The 12849-nt window shown below is 46.3% G+C and overlaps 1 protein-coding gene across 1 annotated transcript in view; it reads right to left on the bottom strand.

Moving 5' to 3' along the window:
- MTHFD1 (methylenetetrahydrofolate dehydrogenase, cyclohydrolase and formyltetrahydrofolate synthetase 1) overlaps positions 1-12849 on the bottom strand; it is a 76986-nt gene that overhangs the window by 14511 nt on the left and 49626 nt on the right. Inside the window, exons 22-26 of the mRNA XM_079990438.1 lie at positions 11847-11888; positions 9770-9870; positions 6181-6358; positions 1652-1759; positions 343-495 (exon numbers count right to left, since the gene is read on the bottom strand). Coding sequence (XP_079846564.1) covers positions 343-495; positions 1652-1759; positions 6181-6358; positions 9770-9870; positions 11847-11888 — 582 coding nt within the window. The remainder of the gene's footprint in view (positions 1-342; positions 496-1651; positions 1760-6180; positions 6359-9769; positions 9871-11846; positions 11889-12849) is intronic.

The following is a 12849-nucleotide window of genomic DNA, read 5'->3' as shown; positions in this document are numbered from 1 at the left end:
AGGGGCGCTTTATGGCCTAACATCAAGAGAATGAGATCCATACAAACTGCAGAGATTCACAGTCCCTCCAGCCCTCTTTTTCATCTGGAAACAGCATTTCGCCAGTCCAGCTTTCCTCAACTTTGGGTCCCCGGATGCTGCTGGACTACAACCTCCATCATCCTTGGCCACGGGCCATGCTGGCTGGGGATGATGGGATTTGTAGTCCAACGGCATTTGGGAATCCAGGGTTGGTCAAAGGCTGTGCTGGGCTACATAGACAAAAGGTGAAGGCAGCTCTGCATGTTTGCTACCCGCTCCAACTCAATCCACACAACAAAGCTTTCGATATGTAGCACTTACCGTTCCTACTAACGGATACAAGAATCCTGCGCCCACACTGGCTCGGATGTCTCTGATGGGCAGGATGAAACCAGAGGGCACCCCTTTCTGTTCTGGGTCGTGAGACAGCGACAGGTGGGTTTTCGCCATGCAGATAGGCAGGTTCCCAAAACCCTGGATGATGGATTGAGGAGACCACAAGGAAGAGTAGGACAACTTTTGAACAGCGTGCCAGTAAACCATTATGCAATTGCTCCAGTTAAAGTGTACTCAGCTCTGTCGTGCCTTGATTTAAAACATCTGGAGGGCCGAGCTTGCCTATGCCTGCTGTAGACCTACTGAACTGGGAGTATTCCCCATTAACTCAATGGAGACTTATTTTTTGAGCAGATGTGTTATAGCAGGCATAGGCAAACTCAGCCCTCCAGATGTTTTGGGACTACAACTCCCATGATCCCTAGCTAACAGGACCAGTGGTCAGGGATGATGGGAATTGTAGTCCCAAAACATCTGGAGGGCCGAGTTTGCCTATGCTTGTGTTATAGGATTGCACTGTTAAATCTGGCTGCAACCCTAAGCCCTTCATGTGTAATTTCTGCTGCAGCGGAGTAGCACTGCTACCCCAAAGGGAAAGTAAAAGACCCCCTATTTCTGCCATTTGCTGTTCTATGAAGATAATTTGCTAATTGCAAGTGCTTTTGCGAGGAGCCAATATGGACGTTGGGCTTTCTAAACAGTTTCATTCCAGCGATTTGGAAGCAAAGTTTCAACTGAGATACTTAACTGGAGCTGTGAGTGCCGTAACTTTAGTTTATTAAGGAGTGGTGAGTAAGCAAAAACTCCAAATATGCTTTTTAAATGGACACACACAGGATAAAGTGCAAACAGCTTTGCATATCATTGGCCTACGGAATTTTAACAAGGAATGCTTTTACAGTGCAAACCTTCTTTTCGAAATTTACAAATGCGCATAAAAGCTACAAAATGTTAACATCCTTAACTAAGGCAGTCTGAATTTGGTGTCAAGAAAAGCCGAATGACATCCCACTAAAATAGGAGAAGATACAAATTAAGTTTACAAGCTCATAAAAAGAATAAGCCCTAATTATCAGCATCTTATCAGAGAGAGAAAGCAAGAATAGGCAACATGCCAAAATGAAGCCTGTTTTTTCTGAAGAAGCATTTTCTAGGCTTCTTTCCTAAGAAATTAATTAAGACAGTCTTGGTAGCTGTTGACCAACTCAGGCTATGTGCGCAGGAAAAATCAGAACGTGCACTAAAGAATCCAAACGTAAGAGCCCAATCTTGCAAGGATGTTTTGCTAGCATACCTGCTTGGTGTACAGAAGAATCTTCTGCTCTGCTTCTGGCAGCAGTTCAACGTCCTTCGCCCCGTAGATCGTCTGTGCAATAATTCTTATCTTGTCTAGAATTGGAAGCTAGAAAGACAGGAAAGGGAGCAGGGAGAGAGAGTCAGCCCAATTCCTTTCCTACCGCCATGGGATGCCAAATCAATAAGGAACGTAGCCAATCATGGTAATCTGAAAGCAACATGAACGCATCATTTTCCCAAGCAGAAAACTTACTGACGAGGGGCTGCACCAGAAAATGGAAGGCTTGCCCTGAGTGGTGGTGATGGGGAGGAACCTCAGGCAAAGGGCACAGATGTGGCCCCCCAGATCTCTCTGTATGGCCCTTTGTACTCTCTCCAAGCCACACCCCTCCAGACTGGATTATTGTAACTCGCTCTACGTGGGGCTGCCCTTGAGACTGACCCAGAAACTCCAGCGGGTGCAGAATGCCGCAGCGAGACTCCTTACGGGGTCTTCGCTGTGAGATCACATTCATCCGGTGCTATACCAGCTGCACTGGCTCCCGGTGGAGTACAGGATCAGGCTTAAGGTGCTGGTTTTAACCTTCAAAGCCCTATACGGCCTAGGACCCTCGTACCTACGGGACCGCCTCTCCTGGTATGCCCCACAGAAGAACTTACGGTCTTCAAATAAAAGCATCTTGAAGGTCCCAGGCCACAGAGAGGTTAGGCTGGCCTCAACTAGAGCCAGGGCTTTTTCAGCTGTGGCTCCAACCTGGTGGAACGCTCTGTCACAAGAGACAAGGGCCCTGCGGGACTTGACATCTTTCCGCAGGGCCTGCAAGACAGAGCTGTTCCACCAGGCCTTTGGTCAGGGCGCAGCCTGACTCCCTCCTTTGGCAATCTTTACAAAACTTCAGTTTATGGTTGCCATCAATTTTGATTTTAATTAATTTTTATAATGTTTTTATAATGTTGCACTATTTTAGTGTTGCTAGCCGCCCTGAGCCCGGCTTCAGCTGGGGAGGGCGGGATATAAATAAAATTTTTTAATTATTATTATTATTATTATTATTATTAGATCACACCTCTCAATGGTCCTGCCTCCTCGGGTGCTTCTGCCTGGCTGGACTTGAATTTTGATAATTCATTTCTCTTGCCCATCAGGATGGAGAGGGGTGTGCGGAAACTAGCTTACTGTGCAAAGGTAAGTAATTTACATTCTTTGCTCCACCCACTTCTCGACCCGCCCACCACAGGAATGTGATCCCAAAAGGCAACGAAAAAGATTCCCACCTTTCGCTTTTGTGATTAATAATATGTATTTTAAATTTAAATTTAAATGGAGGCAGTGAGAGATTTTACTTTCTTGGGCTCCATGATCACTGCAGATTGTGACAGCAGTCACGAAATTAAAAGATGCCTGCTTCTTGGGAGAAAAGCAACGACAAACCTAGATAGCATCTTAAAAAGCAGAGACATCACCTTGCCAACAAAGGTCCGTATAGTTAAAGCTATGGTTTTCCCAGTGGTGATGTATGGAAGTGAGAGCTGGACCATAAAGAAGGCTGATCGCCGAAGAATTGATGCTTTGGAATTATGGTGCTGGAGGAGACTCTTGAGAGTCCCATGGACTGCAAGAAGATCAAACCTCTCCATTCTTAAGGAAATCAGCCCTGAGGGCTCACTGGAAGGACAGATCCTGAAGCTGAGGCTCCAATACTTTGGTCACCTCATGAGAAGAGAAGACTCCCTGGAAAAGACTCTGATGTTGGGAAAGATGGAGGGCACAAGGAGAAGGGGACGACAGAGATGGTTGGAAAGTGTTCTCAAAGCTACCAGCATGATTTTGACCAAACTGCGGGAGGCTGTGGAAGACAGAAGTGCCTGGCATGCTCTGGTCCATGGGGTCACGAAGAGTTGAACATGACTAAACGACTAAACAACAACAACAATTTTAAATTTATTATTTATAACTCGCCCATCTGGCTGAGTTTCCCCAGCCACTCTGGGCGGCTCCCAATCAAGTGTTAAAAAAATATAGCATTAAATATTACAAACTTCCCTAAACAGGATTGCCTTCAGATGTCTTTTAAAAATAGGATAGCTCCTTATTTCCTTGACATCTGATGGGAGAGTGTTCCACAGGGCGGGTGCCACGACCGATAAGGCAGAGTCGAAGGGACATCTCAGGCAGGCAAGAATGCTTAAGAGCGGAAAGCAGAGTCTGTGAGGGATTGGGCTGGGGAGAGGGGGTGCATGTGTGGAGAGGCCTAGGGGGCTGTTTTGGGGGGGGGCTAGGCCCGAAGGTCCCCAAATGTTTATTTGCTGGGCTGACAGTGTCTGTTACTGCTGCTTAGCATGCATTGCTCATTAGATATTATGCCCCATTGTGTATCATGTATGACAATGTGCTTATTATGATGCATCGTATTTATATTACAGTTTCTTTCTTTTTTGATTGGATGGATACAAACATGTTTATTATGATCGATGTTGTAAACTGCCTTGTGGTCTTTTTTGACCAAGGGTGGTGTAGGAATTCTAAAAATAAGTAAAATAAATGTCCTGATTCAGTAGAGGCCAGGTTCCTGTATCCGTAAGACTGGAGAGGATATAGAATGTTAAAATACATAGGTGCATGTGTGCATTCTTACTTTTACACGAGTGGCGCTGTGGGTTAAACCACAGAGCCTAGGACTTGTTGATCAGAAGGTCGGTGGTTTGAATCCCCACGACGGGGTGAGCTCCCGTTGCTCGGTCCCTGCACCTGCCAACCTAGCAGTTCGAAAGCACGTCAAAGTGCAAGTAGATAAATAGGTACCGCTCAGGCGGGAAGGTAAACAGCGTTTCTGTGCACTGCTCTGGTTCGCCAGAAGCGGCTTAGTCATGCTGGCCACAGACCCGGAAGCTGTAGGCCGGCTCCCTCGGCCAATAAAGCGAGATGAGCGCCGCAACCCCAGAGTCGGCTACGACTGGACCTAATGGTCAGGGGTCCTTTACCTTTAATAACCAGTCAGGCCTTCCGAAATGCCCCATAAGTGCAGTTGAAACACCAGGAGAGTTGCAAGGGGAGTGCGGAAGGGGAAGGGAGCCTTTCATTTCTCAGAGGGAACCAAAATTCATTGCAAGGCGGAGGGAGGAAACAGTGGAAGGGAACTCAGAATACTTTGGCCCAGCGAGCCTCATTTTCCTTTTAAGCCATCCATCATTCATTAAGTCACTTTTTCCAAAAAAAACCCCACACAACCACATTATTCCCCATCACTTTGAGAATGCCAATCAGATTCTGGGCATTCGGAACAAAAAATTCTGTGTCTTCCCAGGGACATTAGAAAGCAATTTGATTATGCCGCTGACTCAAGGGCAAGGAATTAGATTTAGCCTGAGAGAGACAGAGGGGATTGCTGGGTACCTGGCTTGGCTAGTCGTGGAAAGAGAGCCTGCAAGAGCACTTATGATAATTTTGAGGCCCTAAGCCATTCACACACCCCATCAGCCAGTCTTTCCCAAGTCTCCCACAAGCTTATCGGTATATTCCCCCAGAGCAGGTGTGGGGAACCAGATGCTGTGGAACTGCAAGCTCCCATCAGACTCCGCAAGCACGGCCAATGGCCCAGATATTTGGGAACTCTTAGTGCAGCAAGAGCCAGAGTGACAAAGGTTCCCTACTCCAAAGAGTTAAAGAAAAATTCTAAGGGGGAAAAATAAATATTAAAATAGGTGAGCAACAAAGGCTAGGGTCTTTGGGTTTATGGATGCAGAAGACTGGTAATTGATGGGAGCTTATTATGTACATATATTTTTGAAGATGTATAACTAAGTGAATAATGTGAAACAGATAAATCGTACCTTGGAAGCAGAATGGAATCCGTTCTGGAAGTCCGTTCAACTTCCAAAATGTTCAAAAACCAAAGCGCGGCTTCTGATTAGTTGCAGGAAGCTCCTGCAGCCAATGGGAAGCTGCGGAAGCCCTGTTGGATGTTCAGCTTCCAAAAATAGTTCGCAAACCGGAACAGTCACTTCCAGTTTTGCGGCGTTCGGGAGCCAAAACGTTCAAGAATTAGGCTGTTCAAAAACCAAGGTACAGCTGTACTGGAAATCGGAGGAGCAAGATTTGTAACATGAAAAGCTCCTGTAAAAATAACAAGATTCATTTTCGCCGGAACAACTCTCATTGTGGCAATTTATAAGCTATATGTTGGCATGGGCTGTTTTCTTCTTTTTGCAAACTCAATGCGTGCAGTTCCTGAGTTTAGTGGAAGGTTTAAAATTTATATGAAGAAAGTGCATGGTTCAGTCCCTGGGATCTTAAGGCTAGGAGAGGCCCTTTTCTGACCCCCTGGACAGCTGCTGTCAGCCAGAGAAGGCGACACTGAGATGGAGCTGCTGCTTATATGCCTGTGTTTCTCACCCATGCACCAGAATCATTGCTACCCCAGCTGCAGACTCCTTTCCTCAAAACAAATTCCCTTTTTCTGCATTATAACTCAATGAAGGTCGCAAAGGAGGAAGAGGAGTCACACAGGGTTCAGTGAGAATCCTTACCTCCACATTGTACAGAAACTTGAAGTTGCTGGGGGTCAGCGATGCTCTCTGTACAGCTTCGGCCAGAGCCACGGCTCCTCTCCCTGCGTCGGCCCAGTGGGTGCATTTCACAGCATCAAAAGCGCCCACTTCCTTAGCCAACCGGATGACCAGCTGTAGCTCCGCCTCTGTGTCAGATCTGCAAAGATATCCATTGACGGAGAGTTATCACTGGGGGAAACAAGTGGATGGTTTTCCTTGGGTCAATGCACCTTAGCAAACAGCAGGAAAATCCAGTGTCTCTTCCTGTACACCCTTTACTTTTATTTGGTATCAGGATAGATAAAAATCTCAGGCCAAGGGAGCAGGCATTTGGAAGGACGAGATGGTTGGACGGTGTTCTCGAAGCTACCAGCATGAGTTTGACCAAACTACGGGAGGCAGTGGAAGACAGGAGTGCCTGGCGTGCTCTGGTCCTTGGGGTCACAAAGAGTCGGACACGACTAAACGACTAAACAACAACAAACTTTCTGGGTCATGTGGCCAGCATGACTAAATCACTTAGAATCATAGAATCATAGAGTTGGAAGAGACCACAAGGGCCATCGAGTCCAACCCCCTGCCAAGCAGGAAACACCATCAGAGCACTCCTGACATATGGTTGTCAAGCCTCTGCTTAAAGACCTCCAAAGAAGGAGACTCCACCACACTCCTTGGCAGCAAATTCCACTGTCGAACAGCTCTTACTGTCAGGAAGTTCTTCCTAATGTTTAGGTGGAATCTTCTTTCTTGTAGTTTGGAACCATTGCTCCGTGTCCGCTTCTCTGGAGCAGCAGAAAACAACCTTTCTCCCTCCTATGTGACATCCTTCTATATATTTGAACATGGCTATCATATCACCCCTTAACCTCCTCTTCTCCAGGCTAAACATGCCCAGCTCCCTTCCTCATAAGGCATCGTTTCCAGGCCTTTGACCATTTTGATTGCCCTCCTCTGGACACGTTCCAGTTTGTCAGTGTCCTTCTTGAACTGTGGTGCCCAGAACTGGACACAGTACTTCTGGCGCAACAGAATACCATGACGGGAACCAGAGGGCACAGAAACACTGTTTACCTTCCTGCCACAGCGGTACCTATTTATCTACTTGCACTGGTGTGCTTTTGAACTGCTAGGTTGGCAGGAGCTGGGACAGAGCAACGGGAGCTCACCCCATCCCATTGCAGGGGTTCGAACCGCCAACCTTCCGATTGGCAAGCCCAAGAGGCTCAGTGGTTTAGACTACAACGCCACCCGCGTCTTGAGCTTTACCTAAGAGATGCTATCACTATACTGAGCCAATGATGATGTAAACCATAGAGGGAGAAGCATAGGGAGATTTAATTTTGACTATTAATGCTCATTGAAAACCATTAAGTGCTTAATCTTCATGACATCCCAACCACCACCTCCCACGATTCAGCTGGCAGGAATGAAAAAGCACTGCCTGATTAGCGAAGGCATTTTCTTCTATTCAAGGTTGAAAATGAGACGAGAGCAGAGAGCTGCCACAGAACATTTCTCAAATGCACTTCAGAGCAACATCTCATGTGGATGCAGATCACATTTAAGAAAGACACATGCAGGATGACTCATGGATGGCATGAGAGGAGGGGCGGGGACCGGGGAGGAGCAGGAGAGCTTTAATTTAGGCTCACAAACAAGATATTGTGCGGGTAGCTTGCCACCTTTCAACCGGTCACCCATACGTGGTGGTTTTCTAAGCGTAGGCACGGCCAAACATGGCCCTCCAACTGTTTTGGGACGACAATTCCCATCATCCCTGAACACTGGACCAGTTAGCTAGGGATCATGGGAGTTGTAGTCCCAAAACAGCTGGAGGGCCAAGTTTGGCCATGCCTGCCTTTGGATGTATCAGGACCACCAAGGCCTTATCAGGAGAAACACCTCATCTGAATGCACCCTTTCCTATGTTACTTGGTATAATAATAATAATAATAATAATAATAATAATAATAATAATATCAAGGAATTGTTGAGTTGGAAGGGACCCAAGGGTCATCTAGTCCAACCCACTGCAGTGCTGGAATTCTACGCATCGCCGTCCCTGGGTGGGTTCGAACCACCAGCCTTCTGGTTGCACTGAGCCACTGGGGGAGGTGTTAATAATAATAATAATAATAACAATAACAATAATAATAGTAAGCAGAGACATCACCTTGCCAACAAAGGTCCGTATAGTTAAAGCTATGGTTTTCCCAGTAGTGATGTATGGAAGTGAGAGCTGGACCATAAAAAAGGCTGATCGCCAAAGAATTGATGCTTTTGAATTCTGGTGCTGGAGGAGACTCTTGAGAGTCCCATGGACTGCAAGAAGATCAAACCGATCCATTCTTAAGGAAATCAACTCCGAGTGCTCACTGGAAGGACAGATCCTGAAGCTGAGGCTCCAATACTTCAGGATGAGAACATAAATCGTGCAGCGGTGGCGGGAGGCCCCATTAACTAAAGTGGTACCTCAGGTTAAGAACAGTTTAAGGTTAAGAATGGACCCCAGAACGAATTAAGTTCTTAACCCAAGGTACCACTGTACTGGAGAAAAGTTCATATGCGTCTCTCACACTGGCTGCGGGAAAATAAAATAATAATAATAATAATAATAATAATAATAATAATAATAATAATAATAATGTTTGTACCCCACCCATCTGACTCGGTTGTCCAAGTCACTCTGGGCAGCTCCCCAGGTAAGAGCTGGGAGGGTCCACTTGCTTTTGTGTAGGATGGCCACCTCATGAGTAGAGAAGACTCCCTGGAAAAGACCCTGATGTTGGGAAAGATGGAGGGCACAAGGAGAAGGGGATGACAGAGGATGAGATGGTTGGACAGTGTTCTCAAAGCTACCAGCATGAGTTTGACCAAACTGCGGGAGACAGTGGAAGACAGGAGTGCCTGGCATGCTCTGGTCCATGGGGTCACGAAGAGTCGGACACGACTAAACAACAACAACAACAACAATAATTATAATACCCATATAAATGGTGCTTTCCAGCATTCAAAGCACATCATGTGCATTATCTTGTTGCCATCCTTACAAGAAGCCTGTACAGTGAGACAGCATGATTATTCCCCATTTTACAGATGGGACCAGGGAGGCAGACCGTTATCCAGAAGACCTTGTCTCCAGTCACCAATCTCCATACTCAAGAGATAAGACGCTGAGAAGGGTTTCAGATGTTGATTGCAGTGTCCAGACAGGTTCATATGGGAAAAGGGGACCCTCTAGGTATGGGGGCGTCCTGAGCCATGTAGGGCTTTAAACGTCAAAAGCAGCACTTTGAATTCAGTTTGCAAACCAAGTGGCAGCCAGTGGGACAGAACTGGTGTTAAGAGATCCCACCTCCCTGCGTTCTTTAACCACCTGCCTGCCAAGCTGAGCACTAGCTGAAGTTTCCGAACCATCTTCAGCGGCAGCCCCATGTGACAACAGCCCTGCGATAATATGCTACTATTTCACTGCAGTTCCAAAACAACAGTCTGAAGTAGTGTGAGACCCCTTTACTCTTTTATTTTCCTGCATGGATAGGCAGGGACTTTTAGCTCTCTTACTTACTTGAATGCATTGACAGCTACGACGACCGGGATGCCAAAGGTCCTGGCGTTTTGGATTTGCTTGCGCAAGTTGCTACACCCTTTCTCCAAAAGTGGGAGGTTCTGTACGAAAAGGAAAGGCGGGGGGGGGGGGGAAAGGAGAGAGTTTGTTTGGGGATGAACAAGTGCTAGGTAGCTTTTTGCAACTTGCCAGCTCCCAGTGCAGCTGTTACGGCATCTTTAGCCTCTTTTTTTCGGAAGCGTATTCTCAGGATCACTTAAATAATAGAATAGCAGAATTGCAGAGATGGAAGGGACCCCAGGGTCATCTAGTCCAACCCTCTGTGATGCAAAAATCTCAGCTAAAGCATCCATGGCGAGGTGGCCCCCCCAACCTCTGCTTAAAAACCTCCATGGAAGGAGAGTCCACAACCTCCCGAGGGAGTCTGCATGAATCTGTCCATCTTCTGTCTACTCTTGAGTGTTCCACCTTCGTTCTGCCCGAGAAATTGGCCTTTTATGTCTCTGGAACCCGCCGCCAATCTTGGCCAGTTAAGAAAGTTAACGTCCAATTGTGAAGGATTTTAAGCTGCTTTATCAACTGCTCTATCTAATGTTGCTTTTTCTTGTGGTAAACTGTGCACTGCAACATCACTTGCCGTAAGCTGCCTCAGGAGCTTATATTGGTGGGAAAGGTAAACGCTTTGTTTTAGATGGCTAGCCAAGATGCATATTTTTTGGAGGGTGTCTGGAAGCAAACTCTGATTGCTGCTGCTTCTGTTAGTAATTGCTTTTCTGTGATTTGTTAGGAGTTTTTAACGGATTGCTATTTTAGGGACTTTGCGGATTTTTATCTACTTGCCTTATTGTAAAGCACCCAGTGGCTTGGGCTTATCTAAAATACAAACACATAATCCTCAACCAAACAGCCAGAAGCTACCCTTAGCCCCAGTCTACCATTTTCCGGACCTGAATTCAGCTACCTTCCAGGCACTTTACTTTAAAAAAAAAAAAAAAAGCACAGCTGCAGCAACAGAGAGGTTATAGAGAGATAAAACTATTGGCATGGAAAATTTTAAGTAGACCTGTGGATTAAACGAGCAGTGAGCATTGCGAGCCCAAAGTGTCATTAGAAAAATGAAGCACTGCAGCTCAGGTTAGGAAGTCGAAAAGGAGAGTTTTTCTCTTAGGCATTTTGTGTGCTGAGAGCACCCTACATTCTGCTTTCTCAGCAAACAAAATGTCTCCTTTTCAACTTCCTAACCTGAGCTGCAGTGGGTGGGGATTCTGGGCAAGCTACAGAGTGATCTCTTAATACTTAAGTAATTTAAATTTCCTCAGAAGCTTCGACTCACCCCCTTTTCAGGATTAATTTCCTCACCTGAAGCAGCTTGAGTCTTTACCATATATTCTTGCTTACATTCAATATCAGACTGCCACTGGCTTGGTTCACACATAACGCCAAGCCGTGGTTTATTAAACTATAGCTTCATGTTGTATGTGAACCCTGCCAAGTGGCTGAATTACTGTTTACTGCCAACAAACCACAATCCTGATGGTTTCTTGTTGGATTACGACACTCGGTTCATTTCATTTATAACTCGATGCTATGTGTGAACCTGGCCACGTCATTCCTGATGCGTGGCAAGATACAAAAAACACGGGGAAAGCAAAGTTAGACAAACCAACCAAGGTTTAGAGAAACGTATGGCTTAATAGCTGCTTACAAACTGATTTCATATCCTGGTCTTTAAGCAGGGCTTAAAGTCATGGTTTCTCTGTGGTTTCCAACAAGCTAGGCTAGAAGTGCTGGCATCAGGTACATGAGGGAAGGAGGTGTGGCCACACAGATCATTTGGGGACCAACAAACCATGGTTTACTGGCCTGGGATTATGATGTAAGAACTGGGTCCCCAAATCTTGGCTCAAAATGAGCAATCTTTATTCCTCTGAGCGGAGATGGGAAGCAGCACTTTTCAGAGCGGAAGTATATGTACTGCATTTAAGGGCACGTACTGAGGGTGCTGAGGCTGCCTTGTGTCTTGCAAAGTTCTTATTAGATCAGGGAACAGTAAATAGAGTCGGCAAATTATTGTTACCTCTTCAGTGTACTCCTTTGGCAAGGGAACTCCAGCTGCGACCTGAAAAGAGCAAAAACCTATGAACTCCAATTTCATTCCCAACCCTGGAGTTTACCTGGGAGCCTGTTTAATTATTATTATTATTTATTATTTATTCATTCCCTGCCCATCTGGCCGGGCCTCCCCAGCCACTCTGTGCGGCTTCCAACACAATATTAAAATACAGTAATACATCAAACATTAAAAGCTTCCCTAAACAGGGCTGCCTTCAGATGTCGTCTAAAAGTCTGGTAGTTGTTGTTCTCTTTGACATCTGGTGAGAGGGCGTTCCACAGGGCGGGTGCCACTACCGAGAAGGCCCTCTGCCTGGTTCCCTGTAACTTGGCTTCTCGCGGTGAGGAAACCGCCAGAAGGCCCTTGTTGCTGAACCTCAGTGTCCGGGCTGAGCGGTGGTGGTGGAGACGCTCCTTCAGATTCCTCACAAGCAGGATGAAGTGGACCAGAGGTGGAGTGGGCACAAATTAGACTTTTAGGAAAGGTCCCCACTTCGAGAGAGAAGGGGAGTTCTTCTACAAGGACATAGCAAAGGTTGTGAGTTTTGGCTCACGTCTAGGAGTCCTGCACATTAACATAATGAACCAAGCAGCAATCGTTTCCCTCTGATGAATTCACAAAGAATAGATGGCTGCCTCCAGGGACGTATCATTACCTCTCAACACAAGGCTCTGAGGCCAAAGGAAGAGAGACACCAGACTGTGAAGACGATAGCCAGCGGCACACAAAAGATCTCATTAGCAAAGAAGCAGTGGGCAATGCTGAGGGAATGAATTTGACCTTCCTCCTTCCTCCTGCAGACTCTTAATGTTTTTCTGGAGAAGAACTTATCTTAGCTCCTATTCCAAGCTAAGCAGAGAAGAGGTTGTTTGCCAGTCACCAGGAAGCTCAACTTGTGTTTGCGTGTGTGTGCAAATCTCTCTCTCTTTTTACTCCATCTTTAGTCCCCCCCCCCCCACAGTCTGTT

This window comes from Podarcis cretensis (assembly GCF_951804945.1).
Source record: "Podarcis cretensis genome assembly, chromosome: 1".
NCBI classification, from domain to species: Eukaryota; Metazoa; Chordata; class Lepidosauria; order Squamata; family Lacertidae; genus Podarcis; species Podarcis cretensis.
Note: the sequence above shows the minus strand (reverse complement) of the source record. Positions and strands in the feature narration are given on the sequence as shown.